The sequence below is a fragment of the Tetrao urogallus genome, assembly GCF_951394365.1.
Source record: "Tetrao urogallus genome assembly, chromosome: 6".
Taxonomy (NCBI): Eukaryota; Metazoa; Chordata; class Aves; order Galliformes; family Phasianidae; genus Tetrao; species Tetrao urogallus.
Window position 1 is genome coordinate 2,302,378 of NC_136819.1, and position 21,916 is coordinate 2,324,293.

The window sequence follows — 21,916 nt, forward strand, 5'->3', positions numbered from 1 at the left end:
CACCAAATCCAGGTCCTACAGTTCACCATGAGCTACAAAGCTTCTGCAAGTTGCAAATGCTGATATTGCCACTGCTTGATGCACTTATCCAGTTGGTGCCACAGAAAATGCCACTATTCTTAGATGAATTGCTTCCTTTATGAAAATTTCTCATGTATTTTTGAAAGTCTTTAATACGTGTTTTTATGATCATGAAGAGAAGAAAGAATCCTTAGCAGAGGAAAAAGGATTTTCAAGCTCCTTGTCATTCAGTAGAGAAACTGAATCTAAAAGGTTAAACTCAGTATGGCAAATACTGTGATGTCTAATGACATGACAAAATGCTTAGTAAACAACTACTTCATAAAAATACTGCCTATGTAATGGAAGGGAACAGAAAGTGTCAGTTCACAAGAATAATTCTAAAGCTTACAATACAGATGACATTGCAGTTGCTTCTTAATGGCGTTTATATTTACTTGAGGGCAAAGTAGACTAAAATGCCTGTTTTTGTTTTTTTCCATGTACTGCTATGAAATATAGTTTCTGCACAAAGGTCCTTGAATATCTGAGTAAGCTTTTACTTCAGTGTCTGTCCATATGAATTTGCAAGAGGCACTCCTTTCATCTTCTGGAGAGATTACAAAGCAGCAGCAGCAAGATCTTTGCCGTGCTACACTGCATTAGGCTCAAGTGACACTTAGGAGAAGCACAGGTAGGCATGAATGCTTTAGATTACAGACCTTCAGCTGGAGCTGGAATTAAAATTTCTTTCTTGTAGTTTTTTTCAGGGAACACAATAGATGGAGTTGACATTTGTGGGCTGAGGCCATGATGTTCATTTCACTATAGCTAACAGAATATATTTTACCAAGCTGAAATTTCATGAAAAACAAAGAAAGCATAGTTTCAAAAGTCACTTAAATCCCATTGCAAAAAGTGACCGTGATATTTAGGGAATATAGTCACACTGGCAAGCCAGCGCACTCTGAAATTATTTCTGATGTTTAGAATATTTAATACTTGTTAAGAAACTTTCTAATCATGTAATTTACAACAATATTATTTTAAACTTATAAAGAATAATGAAATATAAATGTGAAGAAAAGTTTACGCACTTGTTTTACCTGTATGAGTCCTGGTATGAGTCTTCAGGTGATCAGATCTGGAGAACTTTCTCTGACAGGTTTTACACTGGAAGGGTTTCACACCTGGAGAGAGGAAAAAAATCTATTTTTAGAACCCAACACCTTTTGGAAGGCAGAATGACATCAGCTATTTCTGAATTTGCAGAAGTCTGGATTTTTGTGGTCCTGCTCTGAAACTTCTCGTGTCCCACGCAGGGTGCACTCGTGTTTCAGCTCCCAGGCAGGGGGCCATGGTCATCACCATCTCCTTTTCTGAGATTTTAAGAAGAGCAGTTGTCTAGCCTGTTCATCTAGATCTCCAAGAATTCCAGAAGTGCTGAAATGGGCTGTCTTGATATTTCAAACAAATATCAAGCATAAAAAAATGTTGATGAATTTGGAATGAACTCACGAATAGTTTGGCTGTCTCAGAATATCAGTAAATGATAACCTAGTAAGTGATTCACCAAGAAGGGCTGCAGAATGTAGGCAGGGCTCAGTCCTGATCATGACTGTTACTGCCTTCTCCACTGGATGTTAACATCTGCTATACACTTTCCTGCTATTCTTAGTCAATTGCACTCCAGTATAATCCAACCAGCCAGATCTTCGACGTTTTTCTCCTTGCTACTCCTAGAACCCTTCTGGAAAGGCTGCAATCTAAGATTAGGTGTCTTGCTGAATTAGGTACTTTATTTGCTATGGTTTTTCCTTCTCCCTTCTGCTTTCCACATGGAAGCGCCCAGTAAATTCACCAGCCTTTCATGCTGCACATAGTGTCATTGCCACACAAACATCAAAACATCTACAGCAGCACTTATCTGGTTACTCACTGACAACTCTTCCTTGCAGAGCTCTCTGGCTTTAAAAAACAGTAGATGTATTACATCAGAATACTGTATAGCAAGCAGTTTCATTTAGAAATCTATTTCAAAAAGATGGTGATAGGATAAAAAGGGCACATATACAATCAAAGTAGTGCTTAAATGCCAACAACAAAAAAACGCAACACAGTCACAACCCCCTCCTAAAGTGAACTTTAATAATTTGTCACTACTGGCATTGTGCATTAGCAGATACATCAGAAGTCTAGAAGTACACTTTCTGAATTCCGATTTAAATAAAGATATGGACTCTTTTAAGCAGTACAGATGCACTGCCAGCATACCTGTGTGTCGTCTTTGGTGCCGTTTGAGTTGGTCTGAACGAGAAAATCTTCGTTCACAGTCCTTAAAATCACACTGATATGGTTTTTCACCTGCAAAGTACAAACAGTTTAGCTGAAAATGTGGCCAAACTGGGAAGCGTGTCAGGTAGAATCAGCAGATTATATGCACTACCATAAGAAATGTAGGCTTCCCCACTTCCTAAAGCAATTTAAAGGAAGGACAGCCTCAATTGCTATAGATCCATACAACTATGCTGGACCCAGTGGAGAAAGGCTGGCATAATTTACCACATTGTCACCATTCTTGAATCTGTTCACTCTAAAAAACGGTCCACACGATGAAAGCTATGAGAACTTTCAGGTTGTAAGATATTCTGTTTTCTGCTGAAAAAGAACAGAGTTTTTTTTTCTATATTTCTTTGGAATCCACAAGAAACCCTTGCCAATGGTCCCAGCTAAAAGTAATTTGTACAAGGGAACAACTGGCTGCTTGCTCTAAATCAATTTTCAAGCAAAAACTAAGTAAATTATGTGGTAATTTTCACCATACTAAATGAATTAAAGAAAGTGAGCAAAATTCAACTACAAAACCATACATTCTTCCTCAAAACTCAAATGATGTTTCTTCCACAAAGCAATTCTAAATAGAATTTTGCTGCACACCTCCTGCAGGCAAGGCTGTGAATTATTGCAAAGCTTCATGTCAACACAAACTCTTCCTCCAGCCTGTACAGTTCAGTAGAGACCTTCAGCATGCATTCTCCCTGGCACCAAAAGTAAGCTTCTGACTTAAAGTAAATAAATTAATGAATATTTTGAAATCCCAAGGCAGGCTAGTGTCATAAATGAACTCAGCTTTTAAAGGCAAAAGTTTTTTTTAAAGCAAGAAGACTCACCAAACACAAAAAGATGCAAGAAGAAATGAGCAATTGAGGAGCCTGAGGAAAGTGGGAAAGGTTGCTGGAATGTAGCATACCACAGAGTTGTGAGAATTCACTCAGCATAAAAAAACCCCTAATCTGTGTACTGTTACAGGAGGAGCTGCGTGACATTTCAGATCTCATTATCATCTAGTCTAAGGCCCCGTTGCACAACACTGCAATCCTGCAAGAGACTAAGATATAACTGCACTTCTACCTACATCAAATCTGTCTCCAGTGCCACAGCCCTGCAGAGAAGCCTCACTGAGCACAAAGGCTGAAGAAACACCTCACTGCAAAGCCGGCCGATCCCACGTTTTATCTGGAAGATGCACATCAGAACAGCTGGGATCTGCTCTGTCTACTGTAGAAAGTTGAGATACAAAACAAAGACACAGCATGAAGGACCTAGAGAACAAAAATCAGCTGAAGACACTGGAGCTGTGGTTTTGGTTACTATCTTAGTTTAAAGCAGAAGCCTTCTGATCTAGGTAAGAACATAAGCAGCAAATTAAGAAGAGCATTCCAAATTCATACCGATGTGGTCAGAATCAAGATTTCACAAAAGCAGCTAAATCTGCAAGAACAAGTTGACTTCCTGTGGCAGTCACCCAAAGGAGTTTACAGATTCTCAAACCTAGGTGCAGACAACTTCCACGTCTGCTGCGCTTAATTTATTAGCATCAAGGATTAAAGTTGCCACAGGTGTTTGAAATAGTTCCGCACACTTTGACCACAAGGGCTCCCAGGGGGGTGCCTGCTTTTCAGAAACCACTTACTTCCAAGGAATTCTGCCCTTTGGCAGATTTAAGAGGGGAAATGTCAGCAGTGCAGAATGCAGTGATAGGATGATTGTCTGCTAATTGCAGTGTAAATGCAGAAGATAGTTAAGGAGGTCTTTGAATAAAATAGTATAGCAGGTCTGCTAGCATTTGCATTAAAGAATTTCTTCAAGTACTTTGAAATATAAATGATTAAATTAAGGACAAATTTAAGCAATGTACTTTTTAAAGGAATCAATCCAATATGCTTACACAGAGATATGACTGACGCTGTAGAAAACAAACAGTAAATAAACAAGAGGCAACACAATATTTGGCCAGAAAGCCTAACTTCTCTTTCCTTCTACATCTTCCATGCCAACCAGTGTCAAGAAAGAAGCCTGCTGAAGCCAGCTGCCACATAGCAGTTAATTTCTGTCAGTTTCACAAAAACAGGATCACCGAGTCGTCCCATGTTAGAAACCTGCTGGTGCCCCATGAAGTCACTATGCAGAAAGGGGTTAGACCAGCATCTTGTTTCTCTCCACCTATCACAGCCCCTCCAGTAAAAGGCTCGAGCCTCTCGATGTACAAAAAATATCCCATAATACTGTCACCTTCCTATGTGACCATATACAATTTCAAAACAAAACAGGAGAAGATGGAGCTTCACCAGTCCTTTCACCTGTGACTCAAAGGATTCCACGATTACTTACATTTTATTACTGAAAGAGGGCAACAAAAAAGGCTAAGCTTTGTGTCTAATGAGAGGATGGATGGAACAGCAGCACTGGAATGCTATCCAGAAAAATATTTAGAGAAAAATAAGCTCAAAAATCACAGAACAAGTCTGAATCAGCCTTTGCATTCATTGCAATAAATACACTTAATAAAACAAACCTTTCTGCTCAAAGCAGGTTAACTCAACCTAGAGGAAGCATGCACATCCCTGCTGCAAATTAATTTGCACGGATACACAGGAAAACAGAAATTCCCACTGCTGCAGCAGTTGCACAAATATTCATAATCATTTCATTTCATTAAGGCACACAGCAAGAGCAGAAGCTTGTTGCTAACCAGAGAACATGGGGAGAGGAGGCCAATTTTGAAACAAAAGACAGCAAGTCTTTTTGTGCTTGATACTCAGCACAAACAGAGCAGATACTCTGAAAAGTTGAAAGCTGAAAGCTTGTCTATACTCACTTCACCAACTTCAGCTGCTTTTCTTCTACACCCAACTAATCAGACAAGCACAATGCCCATCTTCACAGCTTTAGCACACTGTGTTTTTGTTCAACACAGTTTGCTTTAGCAAACTCGGAAAACTTTTGTTTTGCTGTTCAGTACAGGTTATTTATAGGTAATGTTTCCTGTCATTTTCACACCAGAGCTCAGGTGTGAGACAATCTCATTACTTTTGCAAAAACAGATCTCAAATCTTAAACACATAAATAATCTTATTTCATTCCACTGAAAAAGGATTATTTCATTATTTCAAAGCAACATTGACAAAAAGTGCTATCCTATAAGTTACTGCACTGGATACTTCAGGGGTCTGTGCAGTTCCCAACTCAAGCACAACAGCACCCACTTATCTTCCGCTTACTCAGAAGATAGAGCTCTGTCTTTCAAAGGTACTGTAATGATGAACTGTGTTAACGACTGTAAGCATTTAGCAGCATGGTCACACATGCCATAAAGAAAATATATTATGTTAGTCAAAGCAAAGAAATTGTTCTGAGATGATTAGCAAGAAATTGGTTACTTATCTGCATTATTTGTGCTGCCCAGAGCCTCAGAAATTCACTTCCAATAGCGATCCCCTGCCACATAAAGTATTTACTTTCTTAATTACACACTGTCATACTTCATTGTACAAACTGATACCTGCACTTGAGCACATGTAGGCTGAAGAATATCCCCAGCAATAAGGCAGAGTACTTTCTGTACAAAAAATCCTGTTTAGTGGTAAAAACAGTTTAAAGAAACCAATTCTGTATGGCAGGGCCCTGTTTGATTTTGCAATACTGCAACCAGTGAATGGGAGATCTGATGAGCCAAGATCTCTGCAAATATTTATGACAGAAAACAAAAAGATAAGCAAAAGTGAACATTATTTCATAATGATATAATCTGTTTTTCTAATATCAGGTATGTGGAACAGCTTGTTTTCAAATTGTGTGTCGGTAATTAAAAAATTGACCTACCACTATACTAAGAAAGGTGGGAAGGGCTTCAAACCCGTGAGTGAATACAGGACCACCTTACAGAAGGATGAGTAAAATCCTGTGAGTAAATGAGTAAAATATGTAGGCTGTAAAGAGGGATCCCAAACAAACAATCCTCCACTTGAGCTACTATCTGACAGTTCTCTAACCTCAAAATGGCTTGTCAGGATTCCCCATTAGAACACCAGAGTGGAAGAAGATGTAGTATGTACTAGGCATTACTTTCACCAGCCTCTTTCCAGCTAAGTGAGTATGCTGATTCCAGCAAACCCAATCTCTATACTTTGCAGTGAACTCTAGAGCAGTGGGATGGAATGGAGTTCCTTGTGTTACAGGCAGGAAAGTGACATGAGAGCCTAAGAGACAGCTACGTAATTATCAACATATACCAGCAGCTTCATCTTAATTATAATTATCAACATATACCAGCAGCCTCATCTTAATCACACTGGTCACTTAAGATATCCCCTCACATAAACCAGAGATGTGGAGAATAGAAAGATGGTAAGTGTGAACTGTAGCAATCGTAACTGTTACCAACAAAACACACACATTCCTCATAGCAGTGACTGATCTGCTCTTGGAGACAACAGCTCTGTAGGAAGGGCACTTCTAGTATCACCAGGTCCAGCTGCCTGACCCTTTCAGTGCTAACCAATGGTTACAGCATGTCATTCAAATGCCCCTTGAACACTGACAGGCACGGGGCACCAAGCACCTTGCTAGGAAGTCTGTTCCAGTGTCTGACCACCCTCACGATAAGGAAACATTTCCTAATGTCCCGTTTGAATCTCTACTGGTGCAGCCTCGTGCCACTGCCGCATGTTCTTTCGACGATGAGGTTTTCCACAAGAAGGAGCCACAGATCAGGGTCAGGTAAAGAAAGACATGAAGTTACCTAGGAGGCTGGAAATGGCTCTGCACCACAAACCGTCAGTTCAGCTGCCCAGGATTACAGAAGAGCATGGCACTGGCAAGGACCACACGGACACCAAATCCACACCTTCCACTGTGCCACGCAGCCAAGAAGAGGTGTTAACTCAGAAGTGTTGGGTCTATCCACTCCACATGCTCCCACAAGTACAGTTCACAAAGCACTCATAAAAGCTAGGAATAACAGGCTACAAGAAGATATAAGAAATGAAGGGCATCATGTCTTACGTACCTGCAAGCAGCTCGGAAATTAGCAAGTGAAATTTCTAGATAATAGTTATAGGAAATGGTTAGTACTCATGCAACAAGCTGGAGGATGGAAACCTAACTGTCCTGCCAGTCTGACAAAGGGGCAAACTCCTTTCTGGTCCTAAACCTGAATGCCTCAGCCATACAATTTAACCAATTACATAAGCAACACTCACACCAGTAGTGCAATTTCCCCTTGCTTCCTCTCTGTAGCTTCAAGCAACCTTGAAAGTTCACACAGTCTTATCTATCGTGACATTTTTATCAGCAAAGCCAAACTCTGGGTGTCAAACTCACCACTTATAGAAAGCAACTTGCAAAGGTTCAATGGAGAAAAAACAAGTTTTATTGTCAACATAACACAATATAATGGCAGAAGGATCTGGGTACATCTGTAAAGAGATGTCTGAGGGGAAAAAAAAATGTTTTTCTCTCTTCTGTTCCACCAAAGGAGAAGGAAGGGCTGTTTATAACCTCAAATAGAAGGGAAGAAGTCTCTCTAGGGATGCTAGACTGTCACAGTCCTATTCTCTATCTTGTCTGGGGCTTTTGTGACTCCATACGGCTAGATTATATAATGCTTGATATCCTCTTTAGTTTAATAATAATAATAATAATAATAATAATAATAATAATAATAATAATAAACCATGTAAGCAGAAGTTCCTGTGGGGGCATCCAGAAATAATACTGTGAAAGCCAAGCAACTAACTGGAATAAAATACAGAAACAACGATTGTGATTGCTAAGGTAAAGAGTAAATCCAGCTAGGAATGAAAGAAGCTGTGATTATGAGAAAGATTCAGGAATGTTTAGGAATACTAAAAAAAATACTGCCGTTAATGCACCCCAAAAGATCTCCAAATTATTTTCTGTTTCAAATTTATGTACAGAAAATATAATAGCACTTCTGTAGACCTTTGGCTCTAAAGACTAAATTCCAGTTGCAATCTAAATTATAACTGTAATTTTAGCAAAACTGAAGATCTCTGTCAGTGTATTTTATGACTTGCATATTCAGAAATAAAAAATGCTTTGTAATGTTCATTTCTTCCCTGTCATTGTTGTATGCAAGTAACTAATGTCAGCATATGATATCCAAAAGGAAAAGTGTGCAACCATTTTTAATGAAATATCTGTCAATCTGCTAAGTCTTAACAGTTGTCTGTTGTCTGTTTCATCCTTTAGACCTTCTGTCAGTGTTGACTGAACATCCATATTTACAGATTTTATTCACAGGTTTCTAATTAGGACAGAAAGCTGTCTAAATAGAAATGTGATGAGCAGCAAAAAATATGCATAAGGAGCATATCTAAAGCTATCATTATATATTTTCAACACAATAAATCTTCACATAGGGGAAATAGTCCCTTTTAATCATTTGCAGGGTACAGCAGGGCATTTTATTTCCACATTTTCAGATGCAAACTGGATGGCCTGAATTCAGAGAGAACTCAGATCTTACCATACAAATTACTGGCTTCTAGCTCAGTTCTTCATGGGATGATCCCACAGCAAATACGCTCCTTTGCCAATCCCTGCGTCCGACCCCAATCAGACAAGGTTTATACAGGGGGATGAGATTATAGCAAATGTCTCACTTGCTCTTGCAGAAGAAACTTCTTCATAGTTAATGACAGTTAAATATTGGAGCAAGCTTTGATGCTTCTAAATTTAAAAAATAAAAATAAAAATCACAGCCCCGAATGCTGCCCTGTAACAGTAAGAGAGGGAGGGAGGTGATTGACTTGCTCTCAGCACTACTCTGTGTTTGACTTCAATAGACTCACAGTCTTCTGCATCCGAAAGAGGGGCTGCTCAGATGACAGAGCACGCACACCCCTCAACCAATAGAGTCTCCCTGCCCCTGAGCTGGTAGAACATCTCTTGCACCTCATGCTGTTTCAAAATCCCCTGCCCACCGGAACACGATGCATGCCATTCGATGCCATCACTTACCAGTGTGCTTCCTGCTGTGCATCTGTAAATGGGACAGCTTGAAGTATCGCTTGTTACAGCCGGGGTATGCGCACATGAAGGGACGTTTCTCATTTGTCTCGCTTGCTGATCGCACGATGGTCGGAGCCACGCCTGGCACTCGTCGCACGTCCTGCAATGCCACACACTTGCTAATGTGATGTGAATGTTCACAAGCTCGTGCTCAGCAATCGAAAGGCAAACAGTCAGAGGCACTTCTCCGTGACAAGAAATGCTTAAATACATCACACCGCAAACAGTAACTTATATTTCAATGAAAGACAACGTCAGTGTATCTTAATCTGTTATTTCCAGAGCATTAACATTATATGAAGGTGAAACAGTGAACTCAAAATTATCTCATTAATATTTATATGCAGGATTAAATATTCTGACCTCAGATACGGAAGTAAGACTGACTGGCATAAGAAATAGTTTTAAGTACATACTGCCATACAGATAAGAGCATTAGCCAAACTAACATTGTATAACATCAAATATCCATATGAAATTAAGGTGCAGGCAAATAAATGTATTGGGTTAATACAGATCGTTAAAAAATCAAATAAGAAAAACTGGTGGAGCTGGTGAACAGATTGGCTTCAGTGAGTTTTGGCCATCATGCACCAAATCTGCCACCAAAGACCATCTTCTCCTCCTGACACAGTGAGCTTCCATAGCATGTCAGCTGCTTACTTTTATTTACTGGGCAAAAAGCTGGCTCAGAGAGTTTGCTACTGAATAGTGACTTGTGAAACCAATACAGACCAGAAAAAGGAGAAAAAAATGCCATCTGAAAACTTCCATCTACGCTGATTACACAGAAAGAGCGACACATAGGAGGCAAATGTTACGTGACGACTTTTCCATCGGTTTTAAGAAGCTGTATCTTTTACAGTGGTGTTTATAGATGATATAACTGTGCCAGAAAAAGGGGAAATTCACTTCCATGAATGAAAAATTCCTTCCAAATATTTTCTCTAATCATTAGGAAACAATCGCTTCTTATATTATTTTTGCTCTAAGGAAACGTGTTCGAATTAGTAAAGCTTTGGAATGCTTAAAAGCAAAATGTCATCTAGTACCTTCTTACAGTTATCAGACTTAGTCCGTTGTAGCACAAGCTCCACATGGCAAAGTGGCTGGAGCTAGAAGTTGCAAGCTGAATCTATTTTGGACCATCTGGAGCAGCTGGTAAGAAATACTGCCTCGCAAGTATCTTTTAGAAATAATCCCAAATGACTGAGTCAGAAAGAAATCTTACATTTTACTTCAATGTTTTCAGTGAAGTCACAACGCTTAATGTCAACCATTTCTCAGTGCCACAGGGAAACTCAAATCAAAGCTGAATTCATAAATACTAGTAAGGTAGTAAACAAACATTACAAACTGGCAGCAGTGTTACTTCCCTGTGAATAATGCCCTACTATACTCACTTGTATGCCTCTAAAAACTCCATGGGTGTGTATTCTGTATTGGGCCCCACAGCTGTATAACATGGGAGCACTGTGGTTCTCATTTTCATATCCTGTCGTATGGCTGCAAATAAAGAAAGGAATAACGGAGAAATGAAATATTTTTCAGTACTTTGCTCCATGTGAGAGGTTTAATTTCTTAACTTGGTGCTAACATATGTAGAGTTTGCTTTCAAAGGCAGGATATCCAAGCTCAAGAGGAATTTGCCGAGGGAAGCCTGCTCCACCTTCACGTGGACCTGCTCCCTTATAGCACAGTGCACAGACTCCATGCACACAACTGTCAGCATTCTTTAAGACTGTCCAGAAAAAAAAAGAAGAAAAAAAAGACGAAGGAAAAAGAAAAAACACTTCATGATTTGAACTCTGATGTGCTTCCACAAGGATTCTAGGTAAGGGGGAAAAATCCACATAGCAGCATAACTGTGTCATGTGCACATGTACACATTATTTATCAGCTAAATGTGGGGCTGACTATTGCTAATATCTTTTGGAATGAGCAAAATGCTTCAAGTTTCACATTAAGTGCAGTGGATTTTTGTCAGCACTTCATGAGTCAGATATTACCAGATACTACCAAGCAAGTGATGACATTTATAAGAACAGCAGTCATGTACTCATAAACAGAGATTACAAATCAGTGTCCAAACTATTTATCCCACGTATCAGCTTGCAGGATGCATTACAAATTAACCCTTTATTTAAAAAAAAAAAAAAAAAGCCTACATTGTTGGGATTCCTTATGCAGCAACATGACAATCTAAAAAATAACTTATGCTATGTTTTCAGGGTGAATCAGCCACATACTTATCTATTTATGTTTATTTTTCAAAATCTTACACTCTTCTGTCTAGAACATTAGGAATATTGCAGGTTGGTGGGTTTTTTTTTTCCTGCTCGTGGCTTTCTTAATGCTGAAATAATATAAATACACTTTAAAAGAGTATGTTAGATTAGTGTGGACATTGCTACATGTATTAATGGACACCAGCAACAGTAAATGTTCATATTTCACACTGCACTAGAAATTAGAAAGCCCAGAACAAAGCCCAAGGGCACAGAGCTAGGGACAAAGATGGATACATAGGATGTTATCCCAGTCTTTGCCAAATGCTTGCAATAGCAATTTTAAGGGGTCCCTGAGGCCCAGGCTCTCGTTTCACTGTGCCTTCCTTTCTCTTCACTCAAAGTTCATGTGCAGAGTAGAATTACAAGGAAGTTTTAAACCTCTTAAGTGATTTGCAGAACAGCCAGTGGAACTGGAATGCGGGAGATGTTTCAACAGTTTGTGAACTTTGCTAAAGAGGAAGGGAGCACTACTTGTGAACTGCTGTTACTCCAGCACTGGGTCACATTCCTCGGTATTCCTCCACTTAGCGGCCTGCAGGCTGCCACCTGGCACATGTGTTCCTCTAGTTCAAGTCCTCTGCTGCTTCAAATACTAGATTCAAATCCTGGCTTCACCTGGCTGCTCAAAACAAAGGCTGCACTTTCTAGGAAAGCACATTCTGTTTGTTTCAATTTTAGGTGCCAACCAGGTGATTTAATGAAATAAGCCTTTGGGTGCTGGCGATGAAGTATCTTTGATCTGCAATATTACCTTTAATAATAAGAGAAAGAAATATACTGTGAGCTGATTTAGATGCATTAAACACTTCTCTAGACACATACCATTTCTAACTAAACAGGTTCTCCTCTCTGCTCAGGGTCCAGATGTGGCCTTTTGTTCCATAATACAAATAACATTTGCACAACTCGCATTTCCCACCAGCACTGAATTCTCTCCATTTACAGAATCACAGAATGGCCAGGGTTGGAAGGGACTTAAGGATCACGAATCTCCAACCCCCTGCCACACACAGGGCCACCAACCTCCCCATTTCATAGCAGCCCAGGCTGCCCAGGGCCCCATCCAACCTGGCCTTGAACACCTCCAGGGGTGGATGAGGCATCCACAGCCTCTCTGGGCAGCTGCTCCAGCACCTCACCACTCTCACAGTATAGAACTTCCCCCTGACATCCAACCTCAATCTCCTCTCCCTCAACTTCAAACCATTTCCCCTCGTCCTGCTTTATCCACCCTTTCAAAAAGCAGCAAAACCCATAGTTGATAAAAAATAAGTTGAAAGGAACCAAGCCCATCATGATACTCATGTTAATTACAAATTAACACAGAAATTTGATGACATTGCATATCAGTAAGGAGGAATTCCTGCAGTTGAAACCATCTCTGATCTGTAATGTATCAACAAATAAAGGCTAAATATGAACTCCAGCTCTAGTTACCCCGAGTAGCTGTGTGTGTTATCACTCCATTCCTGTGCTACCAACTGAGACACCAACTCAGATAAGAAGAATTTGCAGGGCTGAAACTTTAAAGGAGAAACAGTAACGTACAGTAAAATGGCACCAAACACAACCTAACTTACCCTCCAAATTCACATTTTCCAACTTCCAGTGTTGAATGCTTCTGCAAAAAGCATTTGGTTCTGAAGTAACTCCTCCCAAGAATAAGAAACAGAACAGAGAGCCTGCCAGTGCCCTCAAGAGTCACTCATAGTTATCCACCTCAGTTTTCATTGCATGTTTGGGATGGCTTCCTCAACATTCAGCCTTTTTTGTATTTCCCCCCATTATTTCTAATTATACTTCATTATAGCTTTACACAAAACTGCTACGCTTAGAAGATAAAAACTTTTCAGAGCTTCTTGACACATGGAACACTAAGAGGTGAAGAGGCATCTATTTAAACAGCTCTCTTTGAGAAATGTTCTAGCAAGCAGGAATCACGGTTCCCATCTCATCAGTGCTGGCTGGTTGGTCATAAGATGATAACTGCAGAACAGTGAGATTTTGTGCTTAAGGTGATATTTATTCACTATGGAATAATCCATTCTTTGTGGAGATAGAAATTAACAGGTGACTGCTCCTCCTGACGAATGGAGAAACGTGAATGCTGAAGGGGGGGTTTCAAAACCAGCCCCCCCTACTGCTTTCTTGAACTTCACCTTCCATCAGTAGTAACCTTACTGTGAAATAGGATTTTTTGGCTCTGTGTACCCATGATGTATGCCACAAAACACATGCTATGCTTCACACAGCAGGCTTGCTTTATAATGCTTGTAGCTTATACACTAAAATAAAAGCTCCAGCAGCAAACATAAATCTCCTGAATACATTGCTGGAACTCAAACATCTACTGCCTACAAAAGATAATGACTGCATGCGAATGATGCAAGTAACTGATGGATATATGTCTCCAGTACATCGAGTAAATGAGAATCTTCAGAGGGTAGGAGATCCCTCAGCTTTTAACTTTTCGTGTCAGGCATTCCGTGTTTAAACAAACAGAAAATACTTCATGCACATAGGTCATGAGATCTATACAAGTAATAACAAAAAACTGTCCCAGTGCACTCTCCAGACCAGGTAACATTCCGCACCTTCAGCAAAGCACTACGATGGCTGCACTGTACATCTCAGATCCTCTAACAGCATCTGCACTGTGAATTAAAAAGATGGCACATTACAGATGATGCCATGCTGTTCAGATGGGCAGAGAGAGTTCAGGGCAGGTAAACATTGACACCTCAAGAGAGAGAGAGGCTTCTCCAGCAGGCCCACACGTTCCCTCCCGCAGGTGGGCTGCTCGGGCAATGCCCCCCACACCCAGGGTTGTGCCCCTGAGCACAGCTGGTAGCATGGCCAAAGCTCCGGGGGCTGAGCAGCCCCAGGAGAAATTCAGCTGAGGCCGGGGGGTAACCAGGGCACGGGCAGTGGAAGGAAAAGGAAAAAAAGCCTAGTAAGGCTTAGCTGTAATTGGGAGAAACACTAGACCAGTCCCTCCACAAGTCCTAAAAGGACTCAAGAGCTAAGTAAGGCTGGATGCAGCCAAACTGGCCTGTCAGGATCTAGCAGGAATTTCTGTTTGAGTAAAGACTGAAGGACTTGGCTTCACAGTTTGTTTCTGCCTCTGCTTGTAAATGCACAATTCCCTTTAACTTCAATGGGAACAGGACACGGGCAGAACTGGACTACGAATATTTGCAATTCATCACGTTAGCTGGTGAAACAACAACTCGATATTTTGTCCTCTGGTCCTAGGCAGCCAGAAACAGACCTGGAAACATATGCACACAATGCAACTCCAGATAACTGGGCAACAAAGACTGATACTTGCAAGGAGAAATGCTAAGCAAGCAACAGTGTTGCAGAGTCCTTAGAAGGGCCTGCATTTCCCCTTAGCCCAGCGCATCCCCAGCACCCGGAGAGTAGCTCTTTTAAATGATTAATCTCAAAGTTGTACACATCGTACAAAGATTAATAAAAATGAAGGTTTTACTGATGAGAATGTGTGATGAAAAACAGAGCAGCTTTAGAGAGTTATATCAATCTAAGTGGTTATAAAAAAAACTCATAAAAGATGACATTCTAATCTGAATATTTAAAAAAAAATAATCAAGCTGCAATTTCTCTCTCACACCATTTTTACTTTGTTAACCTGAAATTGTCTGTCTAATGTATAAACCAGTTACAGCTTAATCTGTAGAGTTAAGCTTTTTATTATTATTTCATGAACCAAAAAAGGGAAGCTTTAGGGCACACTGAGAAGAGTTAGAAAATTTCAGATGAAAACACGAATACAAATTGATTCATGAGATTCAGACTTGGAAGAATAAAAAAAGCCAGAAAGCAAGATTACATAAAACAGGCACCACATTAAGCCTCGATTTAATTGTGTTTCAATGCAAGAACAGGAATTTTAGGGTTTAGAAACAGAGCCAAAAATGAGGCGAAGTGAGGGTGTGGGCTAGTCCCGTTGATAACAGAACATAAAGGAAGAGAAGTAGAGTTAATTCCCTCTGCTAAAATATTTACCATCCTAACACCCTGGGAAAAATACGTAGGGAGACAGCAAAAAGATTCTGATTAGCTATACAGAAGATCATGTGTCTGCCTGTTTTGTGTCTAACACCATCACAGAGTGTGGACTTAAAGCTGCATTTTTATCTTACTTTCCAAGGCAATGAACATCACAAAAATGTTATTTCACTATGCTGCAGCCACTCTGCCATCTGCAATGAGAAAACCAGCTGGAGAGGAAGGCACTGGACTTCAGGGCACCCTATTCTCATTGACTTCAACAGTTCAGGGTTGGTTTTTTTTTACTTTGACTGCAGTAGAATCAGGATTTCACCCAACGCTTCCCTTCAAAATGAGACCCTCAGCTATCAGGGGGAAGGGAAAACGGAGTACCACAGACAATGGGTCACTGTCCATCTCAAATTCATGTTGACTGCAGAACTGGCCCTGAGCAGGAAGTTTTACACCTCCATATTTTACTAGTAATACCGTTATAGGAAACAGAAAAACCTTTACAATTCACTCCTAGACAAAACAAGTTTTCCCTGTCTTGTTTTAGATGCAGTTTTAAAGATCATCACTTATTTTCTTTCCAGTGGACATGAGCAAGCAGAATGTGTACAAATGTCCTTCAAACACACTGATCATTTAAAACACAAGCAGAAGCTAAAGGTTAAAAAAAGCCACTGCATTTGCCTGGCTTTATATATGACTTCAGGTTAATGTCAGAAATATGGCTTACAGCTCTCATTCAAGCAGCTGAAGATAAAACCATGCAACATTTCTGCAAAGCCTTGTCATTGGGTATGTGCCTATCGTTGCCTATCACGCCATATCATTTCCTGCTCGGTATAAATTATTTCTATGTCCCTTTTATACAGAACATGTCACAATATCAGAGGATTTTAAAGTTGTGAGGACTGCCTTTGCAATACTATTATGAAGGGCAATAGGATTTTCCACGTTGTACAAATAAAAAAGTAATACAAGGGCAGAAGCTGATGGAAAAAGTGTCTGCAGATTTATGACATCCACTCTGAGACATCTGGGATCTGAGGACCCACAGCTTTCTTGCAGCAGTATCAACCAGGTCCCAGCCTCCCAACCAAGTACCACAGAATACCATCAGCAAACAGTGACGCTCACTGCATTAACCTTGAAGCTTTCCCTTCAGATCCCTCAAGTTTGCCCATTTATGTGGCAACTCCTGCAGAGAAGACGACAGCCCTCTCTTCTGCTCAGAGACCAAGAATGGCAGAGGAGTCTCTGGATGGGAAAAACTAAAATGTTAGCTCACGAGTTAGTCCATGTGGACTCTTCTTCCCTCACTTGAGGACTTCACATGATTTACAAGCACAACTTGAACTCAACCCTATGGCATTCCAAACCTAGAATTCGAGTCACTTGGACTATACAGCAGCAGCAGGGGGTTGCCATCTTCTCGAGGAACAGCTCCTTGAATAGATGCTTATTTAGGGCCATCAGGCCTCATTTTGGCCTACCAACAGGCAGACATGTCTAGAATTCAACACTCAGGACCCAACTCCGTATTCTGGAGCGGCCTGACCGCAACATTTCTGTCCATTTCCCTGCGTGCATCTCTTCCTTTCACTTGCCACCCTTTCACATCGCTGTGCTGTCAGAAGACAACTCCTCTGTTCACCTCGTGTTTCTCTCTCCACCAGTTAGCAGTACCAGGATGGCACTCTGCTCCATCCCCTCCATCAGGCCGTGCCTTCTGCCATTCCTTAGCACACTGAAGGCACCAGAGACTACAACACACAGAAATGAATAAGCTTCCTGTCCTCACAGCTCAACAGGAACGACTGTCATGATGAGTGGAACGGACACAGCTTTGACCACCTGACAGCATTCATGGCCAAATTGCAAACTTTTAATTTGAAGTGAGATTTCACAGCTGATTGATCAGAAGCTAGCAAGAAATGCAAACAGCTGAAACCAGAAAGCTTCCAGAAAAACTGCATCACGAGTTAAGGACAGAAGCTGGTAACTATCTCTGCATAAACTACACGGCAACCACTTCACTCCAGGTATTAATAAACTCACCCTGAAAACAACCTACTGAACTAGTCTACTGTCACGTATACCTGAGTTTCAGATGATCACAGAACTCTCTAACTACTTGCAGAACTGACTGGTAATGTTTTCTTCCTGATTACAACGCACACAAGCCTTAGCTGAGCCAGGAAGAAGTGCTGGGAAGAACCCAAGGCAAGGAGCTAAACAAGGACTGTCATCATTGGACAGAATCTAGAAGCTCTGTATTTCAACAGAAAGACTGATTCCAAAATTCTTCAATTACAAGATTGAGAAAAGCATCTGAAATACTAAGCGCCTGGGAATCGCTTATGAACAGTTCATATATTTTGGAGATGTAAATCTTGGGAAGAATACCTTATGTTCATGGCAACTGAGCTTGGAGGTGCTGTGTATTGTAACTCTCGGCCAGAAAAGACAGATAACTATTTTGGCTCATATTACCAGAGATGAGGCTATGTCTAGCACTGATTTTCCACAGATTCTACAACCTTGGCCTACACCAAAACTTTCAGCTTTGTTTTACCATAGATCATTCATCATGATTTCTCCTTCTCTTTTCTCTTCTTTTCTCTTATTTCCTTTTCCTTTCCTTTTTTCCTTCCCTTCCCTTTTCCTTTCCTTTTTTCCTTCCCTTCCCTTTTCTTTTCCTTTTCCTTCCCTTTCCTTCCCTTTCCCTCTTTCATGCATTCTAGGTCACATACTTTACACTGCTAACAATCTGACTCCCAGACAAGTAAAAAGCCATTTATTTTGCTCAGTACTCCTTCAATATTTCTATTGTGTCTTTTTTTTTTTTTCTTTGCTGAGTTCCCCAAAGAATAACCTCTTCCTTGCTTTAATAACTTGGACCTCAGTCAAGGTTGATGCGTTACTCCATTTTGCAGGATATTTTCTTCAGAAGAGACAAAACAGTGTCTAATATTGCAATGACTGATCTTTGAAGTGCTCAGATTAAAGAGGAAATCACTAAGAGTCATGGAAAATAAATGTAGGAAATAAGCTTTAAGAAGAAAGAATCGGCAGCAAAGGCACTGAACTGTGCACAATCTGGGGATCTTCTTAAAGACAAGAGATGTCCTTGGCAGATCCCCTCAGCCTCAGCTCAGGTCACTCCAATACACACGGGTTACCATGCTATTATCTGTCCCCGCAGCCTTCCAGCACCCTTTGTGAGTGAGCCAGCAGCAGCTCCAGGATGTTGTTTCCTTCATGCTGCAGCACTGCTCTGTATGGACTAAGCCGGTACCAACCAAGGCTTCAGCACTCGTGGACAACTACGTGAAAGCACAGATGTACGTGGTATTTTCTAGATTCCCCTCGCTGCTCAAGCGAGACTATCCGCACGCGCTTAGGCACCGGGAACGTCTCCAAGCACGTCGGCGATACCAACCTTCAGGAGGGAAGTTTCCGCTACTCGGGGTGCAGCAGGCAGCCTTTGGCTCTGCCTCGACTAGGATCCAAAGGCGGCTCTTTCGCTCACCGGCCGAGCGGCCCCCCCCTCCCCTTCCCTCCCCCCGCCCGAAGCTCCCTGGGGATACGGCCGGCCCACGGGAGCGCCGCCGGGGCACCGGGCACGGACCGCAGAGCTGTGCCGCCCCGCGGGGCCCCGCGGCGCCTTGGGGCCTTCCTGCTCGGCCGGCGGCAGGAAGCCCCGCGGGGGAGGCGGGCCGGAGCCTCTTCCCCGCAGGTGGGAGGGCGACAATGGCCGGGAGGAAGGAAGCCGGGAGGCGGCGGGCCGGGACACAGGACGCAGGGCCCGGCGAAGGGAGGGAAAGGGAAGAGGGGCGGTAGGAAGGGGCGGCCGGGGCGGCCCCTCGGGGGGGCGGCCCCTCGGGAGGGCGGCGGGCGGCCCCGGGGAGCTCGGCTCGAGGGGTGCCGGCAGCCTGCGGCCGCTGCTCGTGCCGGGCACCGGAGTCCGGCCGTAATATCAAACGGGACGTCGGCTGCCTAACGCGACCGGTTCGGGCGAAAGGTTAGACGAGAGCGCAGCGCCTTACCCCTTCAGCGTGGATCCCAAGTTCATCTGGTTCCACGTCATGCATTCCAGCTGTGATGTCATTTGGTATAAATTGTCACTGCGGTGGAAATAGCCAGAATTAGAACCAAACGCGCTGCCATCGGTTTAGCACCGACTCGTCTAAATAGCAACATTTCGTTATCGTCTTTAGATCTAAAAACAGTAACACTTACTTATGTAAGTGTCTTATCGATGTAAGCATTTGTTCCTCGGGAAGGGAAGGGAAGGGAAGGGAAAGGAAGGGAAGGGAAGGGAAGGGAAGGGAAGGGAAGGGAGTCCCTTGTAACCTACAAGCCTGTAAGTCAGTGCCTGGCTGGAAGCTGAGACACCAAGCTTTTTCCCTTGCACAAAAGTCACATCCGATATCGGCACATTTAAATTAATGGAAAGAATAGAGACCCGCGGGCTAACAAAGCAGATTATTTGTTTTAAAAAGGCAAATCTGTTAACTGTTTTAACCGGGAGTGTAAAAGATCACGTGCTTAATGGAGTGAAACAGCTATCGTGACTCGTGATGGATGGCACAACATCTAGGGACTTGACAGGCAGAAGAAAAATGGAGTGGCTGAGCGATAAACTAAGCTCGCCACGGGAACGCGCTGGGACGTCTGATGTCTGCCCGCTCGCTGCGGCGCGCTGGGAACCGGCAGCGACGGCGGCACCCGCGGCTCCTTCGGAGCGGACACGGCTCGGCTCCCGGCGCGGTGCGGGGCTGAGCGGGGCCGGCGGGAGGCGGAGCCGAGCCCGAGGATCCCGGGGCTGCGGGAGGGAGCGGCTGCTCCGCCGGGCGCCGCGATGGACGGCGGGTGGGGAACGGGCGTTCGCAATAAGGCGCGTCGGGGCTGATTAATCGCGCCGGGATTCGCCGCGCTCAGGCAGCGAGTTTCTCTCGTCCTGTTACTAAAGAGGGCTTTCTTTCTTCTTCTTCTTTTTTTTTTTTTTTTTTTTTTTTTTCCGCGTGGCAGGTAGAAGCGACCTAAAAAAGTCAGATTCCAGTGGGAAGCTTTTGCATATAAAAACAAATTAAGTGACTTCAATCTCGAAGTATGCGCGGTACCATTTGTCAGTATCACCGGACGCTATTATTCATTAGTGTGTCTGAACTGCTATTATGCTACTACAATGTCCCGCATATCAGCTCGGGGATTGTTAAACTCTCCTGCAGTTTCCCCATTTGCAATAGCAGCTCGTGCTGGTCTGTGCCAACTACGTTTTGCAATTCCACGAATTCTTCCTGTAATGCTGCCGTAATTAATTCCTCCAAGACCCTGATTTTTATTAGAAGTGCCCGCCCGATGCATTTACAGCAGGAGATTTCCCTTTAACTTTCTTTCCCTTGACAGTTCATTTATAAGAGCCTCCCCCACGATATCCACTTTTTCCCCTCCTTTGCTTTTTCATAAAGCAATACACTTATTCATCTTGTCACTCGCCAGCAGCCACCGTGCCGCACGCCGCCGTCGGGTGACAGCGTCCAAACCCAGAGCCCCGGACCGAGCCGCAGCCCGCCGTTCTGCCCCCAGCCGCCCTTCGGCCCGGTTCCCGGTTCCCGGCCGCGCTCCGCTCCCCGCCTCGCAGCCCCGACGGCAGCCCGGCGGGACGGGCTTCGGGAGCTGAGGGGCGAGGAGCCGCCCGGTAGTTGGTGCCGGACCCGGACGGCCCCGAGGGGGCAGGCGGAGAGCTGGGGCCGTGGCCGCGCCGGCCTTCGGGCACGCCCTGGGCTGCAGGGGGACACCGGGAACATCGCCGAAGGATGGAGCACGTCGCATCCGACGCGTGACGGAGTGCGGGACGTCCCTCGGCCCCGTTCGCGCGTCGGCGCGGCTCGTTATTGACGGGACCGGGAGATGAGCTCGTGGAGATAGCGGCCCTCGGCAACATCTCTGCTTCGAATGAAGCTTGGGTTGGGAGAAGGGAAGCGGGTCCCTGGGGATGTGCCTGCATTGACTCCGGTCGGAATCGTTGGCCCTCCAAACGGCCACAAAGGAGACGCTAAATATAACTTATTTTCATTAGGAGACGCTTTTAAAGAGAAAGGAGAGGAAGGGGGGAACGTTTCTACAACGGGATTAATGTAAGTTGGAGTGGAATAAAAGGAAGTCCATGCGGAGCAAAAAGGGAACTTAAAAGGAAACCAGTAGTAGATCATATAGAGTTT

The 21,916-nt window shown here is 43.0% G+C and overlaps 1 protein-coding gene across 4 annotated transcripts in view; it reads right to left on the reverse strand.

Moving 5' to 3' along the window:
• WT1 (WT1 transcription factor) overlaps positions 1 to 21,916 on the reverse strand; it is a gene marked incomplete at both ends in the record, with an annotated part of 31,999 nt that overhangs the window by 3,714 nt on the left and 6,369 nt on the right. For 2 of the 4 annotated variants that reach the window (XM_079537091.1, XM_079537088.1), the window contains 5 exons: positions 1,098 to 1,190; positions 2,275 to 2,364; positions 9,325 to 9,475; positions 10,779 to 10,881; positions 19,739 to 19,816. In XM_079537091.1, coding sequence (XP_079393217.1) covers positions 1,098 to 1,190; positions 2,275 to 2,364; positions 9,325 to 9,475; positions 10,779 to 10,881; positions 19,739 to 19,816 — 515 coding nt within the window. The remainder of the gene's footprint in view (positions 1 to 1,097; positions 1,191 to 2,274; positions 2,365 to 9,324; positions 9,476 to 10,778; positions 10,882 to 19,738; positions 19,817 to 21,916) is intronic. The other 2 variants (XM_079537089.1, XM_079537090.1) reach the window with 2 other exon arrangements.